Source organism: Rhinolophus sinicus, linkage group LG01 (assembly GCF_036562045.2).
Source record: "Rhinolophus sinicus isolate RSC01 linkage group LG01, ASM3656204v1, whole genome shotgun sequence".
Lineage (NCBI taxonomy): Eukaryota > Metazoa > Chordata > Mammalia > Chiroptera > Rhinolophidae > Rhinolophus > Rhinolophus sinicus.
Genome location: NC_133751.1, coordinates 23,018,752 through 23,034,605, shown reverse-complemented (window position 1 = coordinate 23,034,605; position 15,854 = coordinate 23,018,752). Strand labels below are relative to the sequence as shown.

Here is a 15,854-nt window from a genome sequence, read left to right as displayed (position 1 = left end):
TTTAATATTTAGGGATTCCTCCATCATTTGATACTGCTAACTCCATTGTCTTTCTTGAAGTTCTCTTCTTTCTTGGCTTCGCTTATATCTGTGAAGATTCTTAGTCACTTGGAATGACCAAGTCACCTCTTCCTTCGTCATTTTAAAATAGTTTCATCTCAGCACTGTCTTTCACCCCACCTAGAACACTGGCAATCAGAATCCCCCTTAGATCCAGGCAACTGGGAACTGTGCTCTGGGCCCCAAACTTAGAAGGAGTGTTTACACTTCCTCTGGCTGCCTGTGTCACCAAGGGCATAGATCCAGCAGAGCAAAGTAACATGCTTGCACACCACACTCCAGTAGTCTGGACTTGGAACCTTGAACAGAATCTTTCTACTTTTAATCAATCATCCTGTCTATTGTGATACCTCAGCTGAAAAAAACGGTACTAAATATTTTATTTCAACATAAAAATGGTCGTTTTTTTTGGAGCACATTTTGATCTGGGAAAAGGACAGTAATATTGTTGGAGGGGGAAAAAATGAAAATGAAGAAACACAACCCACTATTCAGTTCTATACTATTAGCAGGCGGCAATTTGAAGAAAGCAGATTATACCTTAACATTTAATTTCAGTAAATGAAATTTTTTTCTAGCTCTGTCTGGGGTTGTTAGGGAAACATACTTGGTAAAGAATTATTTGAGTCTTGAAGGAAAAATAAGATAGTTCAAAATGTGAAGAGACTTTTATATTTGCTAAGTAGCTTAATCTTAATCCTGTAATTTTTGTAAATTCTGTTAGTGGGTCGGGTCAGAAACTCATAAATTTTGTAACACAAATTTTTAAATTCCAAATGTTAATAAACTTTTACTTAGACTATTTCAAAAACTTCATTAATCCATGTTGCTTTAAGGAAATGAATTTCAGAAGCAGGAAAATGATATTTGTTAATCATAATAAAAGAATAGTCCATTATATGCTATGAAATGAATCTCCTATCGTATCAGACTTACCATTGCTACCCATATACCAACCACCACCATGAATATAAAACAAGACCCTTCTTAACGATTCTGGCCTTCGTTCTGGCACATGTATATGAACAGGAATATTGTTAAATGTTGTGTCACTCACAGTTACATTTCCATTTGATGTTGATGGAACGTCTTCGAAGCTTATAAAAAACATCATGGATTCCATGTAGTGGTGTAGTCCTAACATTTCAGCAAATTGGGCTAAAAGAAACACACACACACACACACTTTAACTGTCAAAAATGTTTTGAACAAAGAAGTGCACATTAATATTTGATATAACCTGAAGAGTCTTAATTACATTCTCTCAGAAAAATCACCTATGATAGCACCAGAAGATATAGAAATCCAGATATTGTTTTACCATATGATGAAGTGCCATAAGTGAGACTAATCCTTGTTTATTCATTCACCCAACAGGAATATTATTACAGAATATATTATTCTGTGCTAACTACTTGTTAATACCCAGCAGAAGCAGGCAAACTCCTCATCCTCAAAAAAATTAGCGCCAACTGAAAAATGTAAGTTATAAAATGATGCCCTTCTCATTTGTTTGTCTTGTTCTTTTGTTGCTTTTGGTTTATACAAATGAGAAACAGAAACTCATAGACACAGACAATGGTTTGGTGGTTGACGGAGGGTAAGGAGGGTGGGGGGTGGGGGGTGGGAGATGAGGGTAAGGGAGATCGAATATATGGTGATGGAAGGAGAACTGACTCTGGGTGATGAACACACAATGGGATTTATAGATGATGTAATACAGAATTGTACACCTGAAATCTATGTAATTTTACTAACAATTGTCACCCCAATAAATTTAATAAAATTAAAAAAAAAATGATGCCCTTCTATAAATAAGGGAAAAATTATTTGGGATAGTTGTAAAGATGTTGAGGAAGGATAAGGGCTTTTAAATTGTTGTTGAACTGAGACTGGGAGGGAAAATAGAGTTTGGAAGACCACCTGAACAGAAGGCCTTTCAGGCAGATTTCAGAGCTTAGCCTGGAGAAAAATAAAGATGTGGTGATAGAGAAGTACAGGTCATTTGTTATTCCTGTATTTCCAGAGTCCAAGAGAATGAATCAGAGGAAAGAATCCCTAAGAGGAATTTAATAAAACATACTGACACACTAAAAAAATAAAGGAAAAATTGAAACTCTGATAGAAATATTGATCAATTCAGTTTGGTTGATATTAAGAATTTAGAGTCAGTATACTTGTTACAACTCCACTAATCAAAATGTCTTATAAAATCATTGAAATGACAAGCCACAATATGGATAATGATATTTGTAGTACATTTAAATAAGAAAATATTAGTATGTAGCATATATACAAACTCATATAAGTAAGAAATATGACTCCAGTAGTCATATTTAGTCACTCGAATAATTCAATAGACAAATTGGACAGAAGTCTTCATGACTTCAAGATTTCAGTTGTTTCATGAAAAGCCTAGAATGATTGAGACCCCAAGGAACAAAAATACTCCTTTTTTCAAGTACATAATTCAAAAGGAATGGATATGAGACAAGCCAGTGGAATAAGCACTGTTTTAACCTTTCCTCGTTTCTACATATTTTATTAAACTGATGGTAAAATAGAAATCTTAACACAATGATGTTAAGGAAGAGAAATATATCCATATAAGCATCTGAAAAAATACATATAAACAGGAAAAAAACTACAGACATTTCATAATGACAAAAAGTTACTTCTCCAATAAGACATAACAATCCTAAATGTGTATGCATACTGTAACAGAACTTCATAATACAGAAAGCAAGAACTGAAAAAACCAAAAGGAGAAATAGAAATATCCAAAATTGTTAGTTATAGTTGTACATTCCTATCTCATTAATTGATAGAGAAAGTAAACAGAAAAAAACAGTAAGAATATAGAAAATTTGAAAAACACTATCAACCCAACAGATTATTTGGGAAAAAATCTCAAGTTAAAAAGGATTGAAATCATATAGAGTATGTTCTCTGTTCGTAGCATAATTACAATGAAAATCAGTATCATAATGATTTATGGGAAATCCCCAAATATTTGGAAGTTCAACATCATACTTCTAAATAACTCATTTATTTAGGAAGAGAGATCACGAGGGAAACTGAAAAAAAAAATATTTTGAACCAAATAATAATGAAAGCATAGCATCTCGAAAGTTGTTGAGTGAGGATAAAGTATTAGTTGGAGGAAAATTTATAGCTTTAAATGCATATACGGGAAGAGAAGAAAGGTCTAAGGTAAGTGATCTAAGCTTCCTCCATTAACAATTTAGAAATAGAAGAACAAATTAAACCCAAAGCATGGAGGAAAGAAAAACTAAAGAAAATCAATAAAATGGAACATGGATAAACAAAACGGAACATTGATTCTTTGAAAAGAAACTATAAAATTGATCAATCTCTAATTAGATTACTCAGGAAAAAAAATAAAAGAGAGAAGATAGAATTTACCAATATCAGAAATAAATGAAAGAACATCACTTTAGGTGCTTAGGCCTGTAGGCACAGTGAATGTCAGTCAGTGTGTGCGCAGAGCAATTGGCCCAGCATGTGTGCAAATGTACAAATAGGGCAGTCCAGGGCAGTGAGGCCCAGAGAAGTTGGCTGGCGTTGGAGCTGGGACTTGGGTGAAAGGAGAGGCTCTGCTAGGGCACAGCATAGGAATTGTCATGGGAAACGGGCTTGCTCCATTCATCCTCAGATGCCACAAATATTAAATTTCCTAAGAACTGTGGGTATTCAACCAGTTAAACTGTCAGCAAATTATTACCAACTAAAAGTATACACAGAGACATTGTAACAAAGGATAATATAAGTAAGTTATTAGAATTCTTCAAGTAAATTAATCTGTGTTTTGAAAACTTGCAACATTAAAAATCCATATGCACAACCATAGACTTTGAAATAAAAAATAAATTTAAAGATTGCTGTATTTGTTAGAAAATACCACTATGTTCATATAAAGCTGTGGTTGAACCAATTATTAATGAGAAAGACATTTTAAAATTATTTTTTCTTTTTAATTGAAGAGGGTATTATGCTAAGTGAAATAAGTCAGACAGAGAAAGACAAATACCATATGATCTCACTTATATGTGGAATCTAAAGAACAAAATAAACAAACAAACAAAACAGAAACAGACTCACTGACACAAAACTGATTGTTGCCAGATGGGAGGGTTTGGAGGGCTGAGTGAAAAAGATGAAGGGATTAAAAAGTACAAATTGGTAGTTACAAAATCGTCATGGGGACGTAAAGTACAGCATAGGGAATATAGTCGGTAATATTGGAGTAACTATGTATGGTGCCAGGTGGGTACTAGACTTATGGGGGGGTAACTTTGTAAATCATATAAGTGTCTAATCACTATGCTGTACACCTGAAACTAATATAAAATAATAGTGAATGTCAACTGTATTTGAAAAATGAATAATAAAAAAATACATTTTTAAAAATGAATTGTATGCAAACCATGAAGCCACTTTCAGTTTCTTATACAACTTCTGCAAGTTATTGGTAATGTCAGAGGAAACATTAAAATTCCATTGTATAAATGTTTATTTAAAATTAAATTCAGACATATATGAGACTGATTTGTATGAAGGGTTAAATGTTTTAGAAAAAGTGCAGTTAAAGATATGAAAACATAAAGCTTTTTTCTTTAAGAACATTTTATTACTTATGAAAAATAATAGGGGTGTTAGTAGTAGTGAATAACAGCATAAAGTTACAAATTGCAAAATTGTATGGTGATGTAATTTTATATAATACAATGAAGAAGAATAATAATTTATTATGTAATTTTTAGAAAAATATTTAACTTCATGCAAAAGAATCATTTCATCCATACAAGGATCATTTGTAGATGCACTGAAATTTATATTTTGAAATAATTGATCAGAAATGTGTCTCAGTGTTGTCACCATCTATAAAATACTCTTCCAACAGTTTCATTGGCAGAATGACGCTTCTCAAAATTAAAGATTACTGAAAACTAATTACAATCTTGCATTTGCCAAGAGCAACTGATCTCACTTTCAATTATGTGAACTGACAATGAAGTTGCTAAAAGTATAGATTTTGATGACCTAATGAATGAATTTACAGAAAAGCAAGTCATAAAAATCTTAAGATCAATTGTAACATTACATTAATACATCATTCTTCTTCATTGTATTATATAAAATTACATCAACATATAATTTTTCAATTTGTAACTTTATGTTGTTACTCACTACCCCTAATATCCCTAATTATATTTCTTAAGTAATAAAATGTTCTTAAAGAAAAAGGTTTGATGTTTTAATATCTTCAACTGCACTCTTCCCCTTGCCTTTTGAGCAAGGGGTCTCATATTTCTGTTTTGCACTGGGCTCCACAATTTATGTAGCCAGCTGTGATATGCACTTTGATATGCCCATCTTGGATGATATAGGTGCAAAGATCAGGGGACAGACTATCATGATGTGTCCATACGGAGTATACATGCTGGACTATGTCATAAATACCAGTGCACCTGTAAAAAACGACAGCAAAGATGACAATTTTACAAAGATAAAGATATATGATATTTTCTTAGCCTTGTGCAAGCCTTTTCACACTTGGCAAACAGTAGTAACAGTACGAGGTCTGACAATTAAGTTTGTGAACTCATCCTAGTAAAAGTACTACATACCTCATTGCTGAATATCACTATGGTTACCTTTGAAGTACTCCCCTTGGGAAGCTATGCACTGACACCAGTGCCTAGTCCACCCTTCAAAGCAATTTTGGAACTCTTTTTCTGAAATGGCCATCAGAGCTGTCATCGCATTACACTTGACGTCCTGAATGTCATCAAAATGTCTTCCTTTCAATATTTCCTTTAGCTTTAGGTAAAGAAAGAAGTCTTTGGGGTCCAGATCAGGTGAGTGGGGAGGGTGTTACAATACAGTTATTTGTTTGCTGGTTAAAAACTCCCTCACAGACAGTGCCCTGTGAGCTGGTGCATTGTCGTGATGCAAGAGCTCCTTCGGGACCATTTTTGCACACACTTTTCTCATGCCAAGATTTTCAGTTAAGATTTTCCTAACTGTTTATCGATCAATATTTACTTAGTCTGTTATGCTTCTCACAGTGAGCTGATGACTTTGACGCACAATTTGACAAATTTTTGCAATGTGTTCATCAGTTCTGCTCGTTACTGGCCGCCCTGACCTCTCTTCATCAGTGACACGTTCTCTCCCCTCAGAAAAACATTTAATCCATTTGTACACTGCTGTTTTCTTCATGGCATTATCCCCATAAACTTGGACTAACAAGTCCCTGATTTCAGTTCTACTCTTGCCAAGTTTAACAAGAAATTTAACATCTGTTCCTTGTTCTATTAAAATAATTCAAGTCCAGACATTCTCATGAGGGCACACAAAACACGCAACAGCAATAATAAACGCCACTCAGGAAGACACCGCCACAAGTCGATATGAACACAGGTGTGAGACACTGATATACCAAGGTTATGAAACCTTACTGAGCTGTTCATACAGTGCTGCCAATGTAAGCACACAGGGGGCAAGTTCAGGAACTTAATTATCAGACCTCGTATGACTCAGGTTGAAAGCCTAACTGCAGAAGAGAAACTTTCTGTTTTCTGAGCCTCTTAGGCAGAGTCTAAGAGCTCCCTGAGGAATAGCTCTAGTGTCCCGGCATGAAGTCAGCAGACAAATTGTCCCCTTCCAAGTCTGTAACCTCTCTTGTTTTCTTTCTTCATGCAACTGGTCATCCTGCCAGTGATAAACGCTGGGGCGTGAGGTCCATAAATTGTCTGAACTTTGAATGGCTACATTGATTTACAGCAGGTATAGTCCTGATTTAGCAGGTTTAGTGTTTTTCTATAGCAATAAAGGTAGGTTTATTAGGTGGCCTCTTTGTTCTCCAGTATCCAATAACAGTACATTTCATGAATTACACTTTATTTGGTCAGGCTATTTTACCTAGATGGGGTACGTAAAATTTGTAACCTCTCTATTCAGGTTAAATTATTCAGTGCCCATAATATCAGAGATACCAAAACTTGATATTCCAAGTTTGTAAGCAGATTCCAAGATTCTTGGAAAGAATGAGACATTTGCTGAGAAGCTGAGATGAATTTGGCAAGAATCATATAAATCCAAACTAAAATATTTTCCTAAACTCTTCAGAAGAGCCTTGATTTGCTACTAGAAACATAATTAATCATTAGTATCTATTAGGATTACACAAAACCTAGATTTTAGTTACTATTTAAATTCCAATAGTTTTTCCCTGAACAATTTTGGAACCTTTGTCACAGTTGAAAGTTTAGAAGTCACAGACATTCCCTGGGTGGATAAACATGCTTTTAAATGCAAGTGAATCTTTAAATGTGAAAAAAAATAAAAAAATAAAAAAACAATTCCAAATTTGGGCTCATGGTAGGCTTCTATGACAATTTTCTAGTTTGTTTTTTTTTTTTTTTTTCCCAGTGTGCTGCTCCAGATTGTCATTTGTTTTTTGTTGTCATTTTTGGCTACCTGCTGTGCATTTTGGCCACCTGATGTGGCCCCTTTCTATTGAATGCCTCACCACCCTTTTTTCTGAGAGTATGGTACTACTGCTAACTGGGCCTATCTTGAGCCAATATATTTTGATAGACAATTTAGGAGGCATTTCCCTGTGGCTTCTTCTTAGAGGCCTGACTTGCATGAATCATTTATATTGATCTCAAATCACTAGGAATTTTCAAAGAAGTGGTACTGGGCTAGCAAACTGGAAAAAGTAAAGTTAAATCTGTAGTTCTCCTTATTTATTAAAATAAACTCCAATTAGAAGAAAAATTTAAATGCATAAAGGAAACCATGAAAATATTGGAAGAGAGTAGGGTGAATTTTCCCATAACCTTTCTAACTATTTATCAAGGTCTAGGAGATATAATTTAAATAGTGACACATTATAATTAAAAAAATAAAGAATAGTAAAAATACTTCATCATGGCCAGTTTATTGTATTAAAGGTAAAAGACAAACTGGGAACAAATTTTGCAGTTCCTTTCACAAAGGTGTAATTTTCTTAGTATAGAAAAAATCGAATAAAAACCCAATTAAAAATTGGGATAAAGGACCTTTCAGATAGTTCAAAGAAAGAAATACCAATGGCTCTTAAACATAAAAGATTCTCAAACTTATTAAATCATAAGAGAAGCACAAAATAAAATTGGACTATGATACAGTTTATCACTTATTTTAGAAAAACCAAATCCAGAAACTAACAACACGCTTCAATGAGAAGCTCACAGGACACAGATTTTCTCATGTCTTATTGGCAGGAGTCCACTGTCTAGGGTGATTTTTCAATAATTAGCAAAATTACAGTTGACTCTATAATTCCACTTCATGGATTTATCATAGATAAAACTACAAATGTTATTGATGCATTATCATTTTATTGTTTAAAAGAACAAAAGTTTCCACCTCAATAGCCCGATTAAATAAACTATGGTTTATACACTTAATGAATCCTATGCAGTATGTAACGGAGTGAAGAAGATTTATATGTGAAGATGTGGCAATATCTACAGGATATGGAATTAAGTGAAACACGTAAAGACTACAATAGAATAAATACTTTCAGTTATGTTTTTATATAAAAATGGAAGGAGGATAAGAATATGTCTTTATTACTTGTATTCATGATTATTTGTATACTTGTATAAAGACTCCCCAGGATGGAACTTTTATTAGGCATTTTTCAGTCAGCCAATCTATAGTGTGTTTTCAAGAAAACCTATTTGCATGTGTATAGTATACACTCCAAATCCAATTAATGCTAAAAGTCATAGTTAACTACAGAGTAGCTCAGACATGACTTCTAAATTTTGTATGAAATTTTAAATCACACAAAAGTAGGAAAAAGTACAACAAAAAATTGTCACTTTTTTTTTTTACTTTACTAATATTGGAATGAATCATTTTAGAGATATAACCTGAATGCCGCCTTGGTCATCTTTTTAGTGGTCCGTTTTGACATCATTCAGAGATACAATAAAGAAGTATGCAGAATTTGTAATAGTAAGCCAAGGGAACATAAAACTTGGAAAACAAAACAAAACACTTAAACTAGAATTCTAGAAAATGTGCCTCTATTAGTTAGTAAATATTTTCACTTACCAAATATGATGCCGTTTTCAAAAGAGCATTATTTTCCATTATTCTTCAACATTATCTGGGAGTGGTGTATAAATATAATATGCTAGGAGGATTCCCAATATCAGAAAGTAAAAGGGTTTTGTTCCCATATTGTAACCCTTCTGTTTCTTCCACAAGACAGTATTATACTTTACTTCAGTGCCTGCAAATACAAGCAGATGTGGGCAAGCCCTACTCAGAACTATTATCTAACTTCCCAGCCACAGAGTTTCCTCAGCACAGTACTTTCTCATGTGGCGGGTATCAACAAGTAGTGTTGCTGACAAAAGCTCAAGTTCTAATGTTCACTTTGTAAAAGAGAATGTTCTCATTTGGCAAGTTCTGTCAAATATGTCTCATTATTTATCTTCAGAGAGTCACTGGACAAATATTTGTGGAACACCAACTTGGAGAAGAGTATATTAATTCTCAAAGATTCTGAAAAATGTAGTAGAACCACATTCCCCCGAGAAGAGAAGAAAGCAAAGGGATTCAAATACAGGTTTTGAAATATTTTTTAAAAATATATCTTTATGTTTATTATATCTTTAATAAAAGCCAAATCATCATATGCAAACTGAATATCTTAAGTGCTATGTAGTGATTGGAGTAGTTTGGTGTGAATAATGGAAAAACTTTGTTGCAAAGGTAACTTTGAATCAAGTCTTAGAAATATCTATTATTTGGTAAACTGGAGAAAGATAAAGGACCTTGTAAAATAAAAGGCACTGAAGTAGACTTTGTAAGTCCAATATTTTAAAGTGCATTTCTCAGCTTAATATGTAACGTTTTTCTGTTTCAGTTTCTACCTTGGTTAATATATCACCTTGAATAAGTTGTTAAATAACTCTACAGAATCATATCAGAAATGAAGATGTCCTAAGTGTGTCCTTAAGCTAATTCTACTGACTTTAATGCAATATTTATTTTATTTTTTTTATTTTTGTCCCTGCTCTGCTTTCTAGGAAAGCAAGGAATATAATTTGTGTATCCAACATTTTCTGTGTTGTCAAGAGAATTCCTGCATGGAAGGTAGGAACAATTTCAACTTATAGCAGGACTGCCCAGAAGAGAATCAAAACTTAATATTTTATTTTACTACAACTCTCTTGACACTAATGCTCTTACAGAATCATGAACCTTAAGAAACTGACCTGAATCCAACTGGGATTCTTTCTGGAATAATGATCAATGGGACTTGTTTTTACCTATTATGTATAGACGTATGGACTCATGTTTACTACATGGAGAGCTAGTTTTGAATTCTTTATTACCACAGCCAATTTGGACCATGCCCCTTCACTTTTGAGTACTTAAAATGTCTTCTTTTCCTTCTCAGGAAATGACTGAATTTCTTTTCTGGTGTGTGTACTCTGCCTGGTAATTAACTCAGCACTAGATAGATGGATGGATGGATGGATGGATGGATGGATGGATGGATGGATGGATAGATAGATGATAGACATAAAGAAATATATAGTCTTTGTTTTATTATTTGACAGTAGGGAGAAGGAACTGACAGAAATAAATGGCAACTTAAGTTGCAGGAGAAAATGTTTGAACATCACCTATTACATTTCTCTCTATTCTTTCTCTCATTTATTTTGCTTTGTGCATCACAGTTTCTTTTTAAAGATACACTATAATTTAAAGAAGATGAAAGACTAATAATAAGTCACAGTAATAAATATAATATAGAGCTTGTGGGCTATAATCCTCATTAGAAAGCAAATCTTTCTCAAATAAAAATAGATATGTGAAAATTAAACTTCATTAATATATTTTTAAAAACTGTTTTGAGGAAGCTCCTTACTGTTTTCCAGAGTGGCTTTAACAGTTTACATTCCTGTCAACAGCATCACTGGGTTCCCTTTTCTCCACATACTCAGAGCATTTGTTGTCTCTTATCTTTTGGGTAATAGTCATCCTAACAGGTGTCAGGTAATATCTTATTGTGGTTTCGATTTACATTGATGATTAGTGATGTTGAACCCTTCTCATGTACTTGTTGGCCATTTGCAAGTCTTCTTTGGAAAAATGTATGTTCAAATCCTTTGCTTGTTTTTAAATAGGGTTATTTGTATTTATGCTATTGAATTATATGAGTTCCTTATATATTTTGGATACTAACCCTATGCTGGATATGTGGTTTTCAAATATTTTCTTCCATTTCATAAGTTGCCATTTCATTTTGTTGATGGTTTTCTTTGCTGTGAAGAAACTTTTTAGTTTGATGTAGTCCCATTTGTTTATTATTGCTCTTGGTGTCAAATCCAAAGAATCATTACCAAGACCAATGTCAAGATATCTGTACTTCCATATTTATTGCAGCATTATTCACAGTTGCCAAGGTATGAACACAACCTAAGTGTCTGTCGCCAAATGAATGGATCAAAAAATGTGAGATACATACAAAGGATGCCAAAAAAATGTATACATATTTTAAGAAAGGAGAACTGTATTAAAATTGTGATACTCAATATATACCGATAACAAAAGATGAATACACGTCACATTTGACTTCTGCAGCTACAAGAGGTGCTCCAAGTGGTTACTATCAGCGTCCAGACACTTCTGATTACAGTGAACTACTGTTTGAACAACGTTGACCAAAGTGTCCACTTATGCACATTTTTGGTCACCTATGATATATATATATATATATATATATATATATGCAGTCTTTAAAACAGAAGGAAATCCTGTCATTAGCAACAAGATGGATGAACCTGGAGGACATTATGCCGAGTGAAATAAGGGAGACAGGAAAAGACAGGTACTGCTCAGTCTCACTTATGTGTGGCACCTATTTAAGAAGAAAAAAAGTCAAACTCATAGAAACAGAGAGCAGAAAAGAGGTTTCCAGTAGTTGGAGAAAATAAGGTCACGTTGGTAAAAGGGTAAACACTTCAAGTTTTAAGATGAATTAGGTCTGAGGACCTAATGTGCAACATGGTGACTAGAGTCGATAATACTGTTTTGTGCAACTGAAATTTGTTACTAGAACAAAACTTAAATGTTGTCACCACACACACACACACACACACACACACACACACACACACACACAGGTAAGTATGTGGGATGATGAAGGTGTTAGTTAACTCGATGGAGGGAATTCTTTCACAATGTATACATGTGTCATACCATCATGTTGTATACTTTAAATGTCACACAATGATATTATTTGTCAATCATATTTCAACACAGCTGAAAAAATATTTTATTAACTAACTTTCTCATTTTAAATGCTGCTTCTCCCCACAGCATAGAAGGTTTTTGTTGTTGCTGGTTTTTGTTCTTTTATGACAGTTGCAATATGTTTTCACTGGTGCCCGAAAGACAAACATTCTTGGTACCCTTCTCTCCTGCTTGTGAAAGTTTTATTTAACAAGAGAGAGAAAGGATAAAGGTCCTGATTTACTGCTGCTATTTTTATGTAGCATCTTCTATTTCTCCTCCAAAGTTTATACCACAAGGGAATATTTTTTCAGTATTTTCCTCAATCATGAATCTATGTGTGTATATTTTTTCAAAATATTACAATTTTGAGCAGGTTGTCTTTTCAATGAGTTTCTCTGTCTGAGTTAGACGCCCTCGTGAATTCTATCTAACCAATTGCTATGTTTCATTTACAGAATCCCAAGAAGGAAAAAAGGGATTCAGAAGCAATATGAAGAAAGACTGCTAAGATCAGTAGACTTCAGCTGGAATTCTAGCAGGGTGTACTCTTGCATTCATCACTTTGAGACCATTTCAATGCCAATATACTCAAAAGTTTGTCATGTGTTAATTATCAAGAAGCTGGAGTTATCAGCAAGATCAAGGTATAGAAAGCTAAATAAGCCCTCTTATGTCCAATCATAGCCTATGTAATAAAGGTACTTATTGTTTAAAAAATATGATAACTGTATGTTATGCTTACAATTTTAAAGATGATGTAATTGAAACTTACACAATCACTACCAGCAGTAAGATCAAAGGGAAGTTTCTAAGAGTTATTCTTGATACAGTAATTTCATTTATAATAAAGGCGTGTGTGGACCCGGAGAAAGAAGATACCTACCAAGAAGAGCTGCTGGTAGCTAAAATAAAAAACAACAACAACAAAACAAAAACAAAACAAAACAAAAAAACAGAGCCTAGTGGTCATTTCTACACAGAGACCTCTCATGCAAACCATACTTCAGGGAGAAGGCTGCAGTGAGCCTTCTGCCTCTCACATTGAACTGCCTTGCCTGCACTGTGATCCTGCCACCTGAGTCAGTCCTTATAAAGGAGTTCCTGGAATAGTATTTCAACCAATATGACTGAGGTTTTCCGTGTCCAATAGGAGCTGTGCAACTATATCCACATCATATCTTCATCAGCCAATCACAGTGGCTCCACTCTGACCAATCAGGAAAGTGTCTTTTTGGACCAACCAAACTGGGAGGATTTGGAGTCCTCATTTAGGTGAGGACAGACCAATCAGAGACTGGGGATGGGGACTTCCGTCTACATAAGTCAGCTACCCTGTGGCTCAGAGATTATACTTTCTACCAAAGATAGAATATTGTGTTCACACAGCTGGAACTGAAACACTGAAGAGAATTCGCAGAGTAGAGCGAAGCAGACGGGCACAAGGCAGAGTGGAATGGACTGGACCAGACCTGAGCAGGTGGAGCAAACCAGAGCAGAGCTGTCTTGCTGAAGAGGGGACTGGCCCCATGGCCTGTGTGCCCCAGGGCCACCATGGTCCAGAGCATGCTGCTTCATAATTGAGCTGAACTCTACTGAGCTGTTCCATAGTCATGCTATTCTCACAGCCATGCTGTATCACAGATGGGCTGTTTACACTGAAAAAAAATCCTCTCTTTACTACATCCCAAACTGGGGATTCCTATTGGCATTGAACTGGCACCAACAACCATTAGTTGGCACACGTTAATTCATATCTAATATTGTTGTTTGAATTAAACTACTAATGAGTACAAAGAACAAAGTATAGCCCTTGGCATCTAGCTGGTCCTCAATAAATGGCAATGTTGTAATTGCTATTATCACGGTACATATTATTAACATCACAGTTGAAAAAAGAGCATAATGCAAATTCACGTCCAGATGTATCTGACTCCACCCATCCCCCATTAAAAAATTTTACCACTTGGTGCTACCTAAACTGATGTATTGAAATACGGAGTGCAGCAATTTAAGGCATGAACCCTAGGAAATGCTCCTATAAATTGGGCAGCAACATAGAAAAAGCCAAGAATTTTACAGTGCAGAAAGTGTAGTCGAATGAAGGCCTAATAACCAAAGAGAATCAAAATCTCCTGTTCCTTGATGGCTGATGGATTACTAGTTTACTGAAAAAATAGAGAAAAGGAATAATATATTCTAAGTGAAATTCTATGAATTAAAGGAATGCAGCTTTTTGATGAATATGAAAACGTTTTGTTGATTTTTCCCCCCATCATTCACTTGGCTGACACTCTCCCTTTTACAAATAATGCAAGATTCAAGCAAGGCACGCTTTCAAGATGGGAAAAATCTTCCTGCCAACCTATGAGCAAATACAGAGTATAGAGAAGCATGGTACATAGGGCAAGTATGTGAGGCAAGAATGTTGCTCACTAGGAAAAAGACATTTTCCCTTACATGTATCTATGTACTGGAGAACAAGAAAAAGAGAATAAAAATAATGACACATCAGAGCACCCCACATCACACTGTAAAACTACTGATATAAAAACATGTTGGTGAAGCAAAGTCTTGACTTTATTTTTATTTATTTATTTTTTTGGTATTCAATTTCAACCATATTCAAACAAACTTTCACCCAGGCAGGAGATGTGCATGACTTTATTGGTGTGGCAAATTTCCAAAATGTTCATGGAAGTGCATTTGGAATTTAAATAATCACTGAAATCTAAGATGTTATTTTCTGTTACCCAATTAAGGGTTAAGGTTTAAATGTTTCCAATAGCAAATTAAGGCTTTTCTCACATGCTTAGAATATGGTTGATTTGAAAGTATATGACTCTCACTGAATTCATCTCAGCATTTCAATTAATACCTATCTTTCTTTCCAAGGATTCAGAAATCTTCTCATGAACTTGAAGTATCATTGTGGATATGATGTAGGAAATTTCTGTGAGTGCTGGGATCATGTCTCGTGAAACCGAAGAATGGAAGCATGGACCAAGGAGAGGCAAGAAGTTGCAAAATAAGATAGTTTATTAAAAAGCAAAGACATACAGCTCTCGAAACGAGAGGGGATCCCTCATTGGAGTGCCCAGTGATTGAGGCAAAAGCTCTTAATTTTATACCTTTCCTTGTCTGCTTGGGGAAGGGGGTTGGCACCTTCTAATGGAATTCATCTATCCAGTTTGCTCTGTTTCTCCACCCTGAAGGACAAACATTTCTATCTATCAGATCTGCTCAGTTTGTCCGGCCCAAAGGGATTTAGGAGATAATTTATTAGCCTCAAGGTGCCGTTGCATTTTGTCCTGGAGTGAATGAGCTATCTCAGAACCTGGAAATTCAGGATATGACTGTCTTTTGTTTATTCCACCAGGGACCTTCCTGTCTGCCTAACAACATGCTAACTAACCTGTCTCAGATATTGTAAAAGATCTTATATACAGAGAAAACCA

General features: G+C 34.7%; 1 protein-coding gene and 1 long non-coding RNA gene across 35 annotated transcripts in view; one reads left to right on the top strand and one right to left on the bottom strand.

Moving 5' to 3' along the window:
- Positions 1–9,844, bottom strand: part of LOC141566975 (arylacetamide deacetylase-like) — a 29,950-nt gene extending 20,106 nt beyond the window's left edge. For 24 of the 34 annotated variants that reach the window (XR_012494345.1, XR_012494347.1, XR_012494361.1 and 21 more), the window contains exons 1-2: positions 9,199–9,844; positions 1,118–1,218 (exon numbers count right to left, since the gene is read on the bottom strand). Coding sequence is in view for 4 of the 34 variants with exons in the window: in XM_074326696.1 (XP_074182797.1) it covers positions 1,118–1,204 (87 nt within the window). In the remaining 30 variants the exon portion in view is untranslated. The remainder of the gene's footprint in view (positions 1–1,117; positions 1,219–9,198) is intronic. The other 10 variants (XR_012494351.1, XR_012494362.1, XR_012494365.1 and 7 more) reach the window with 1 other exon arrangement.
- A 281-nt stretch (positions 9,845–10,125) lies between these two features.
- Positions 10,126–15,411, top strand: LOC141570363 (uncharacterized). The gene is made up of 3 exons (XR_012494373.1): positions 10,126–10,248; positions 12,855–13,043; positions 15,292–15,411. It is a non-coding gene; the product is annotated as an uncharacterized LOC141570363 (long non-coding RNA).
- Positions 15,412–15,854: the final 443 nt, after the last annotated feature.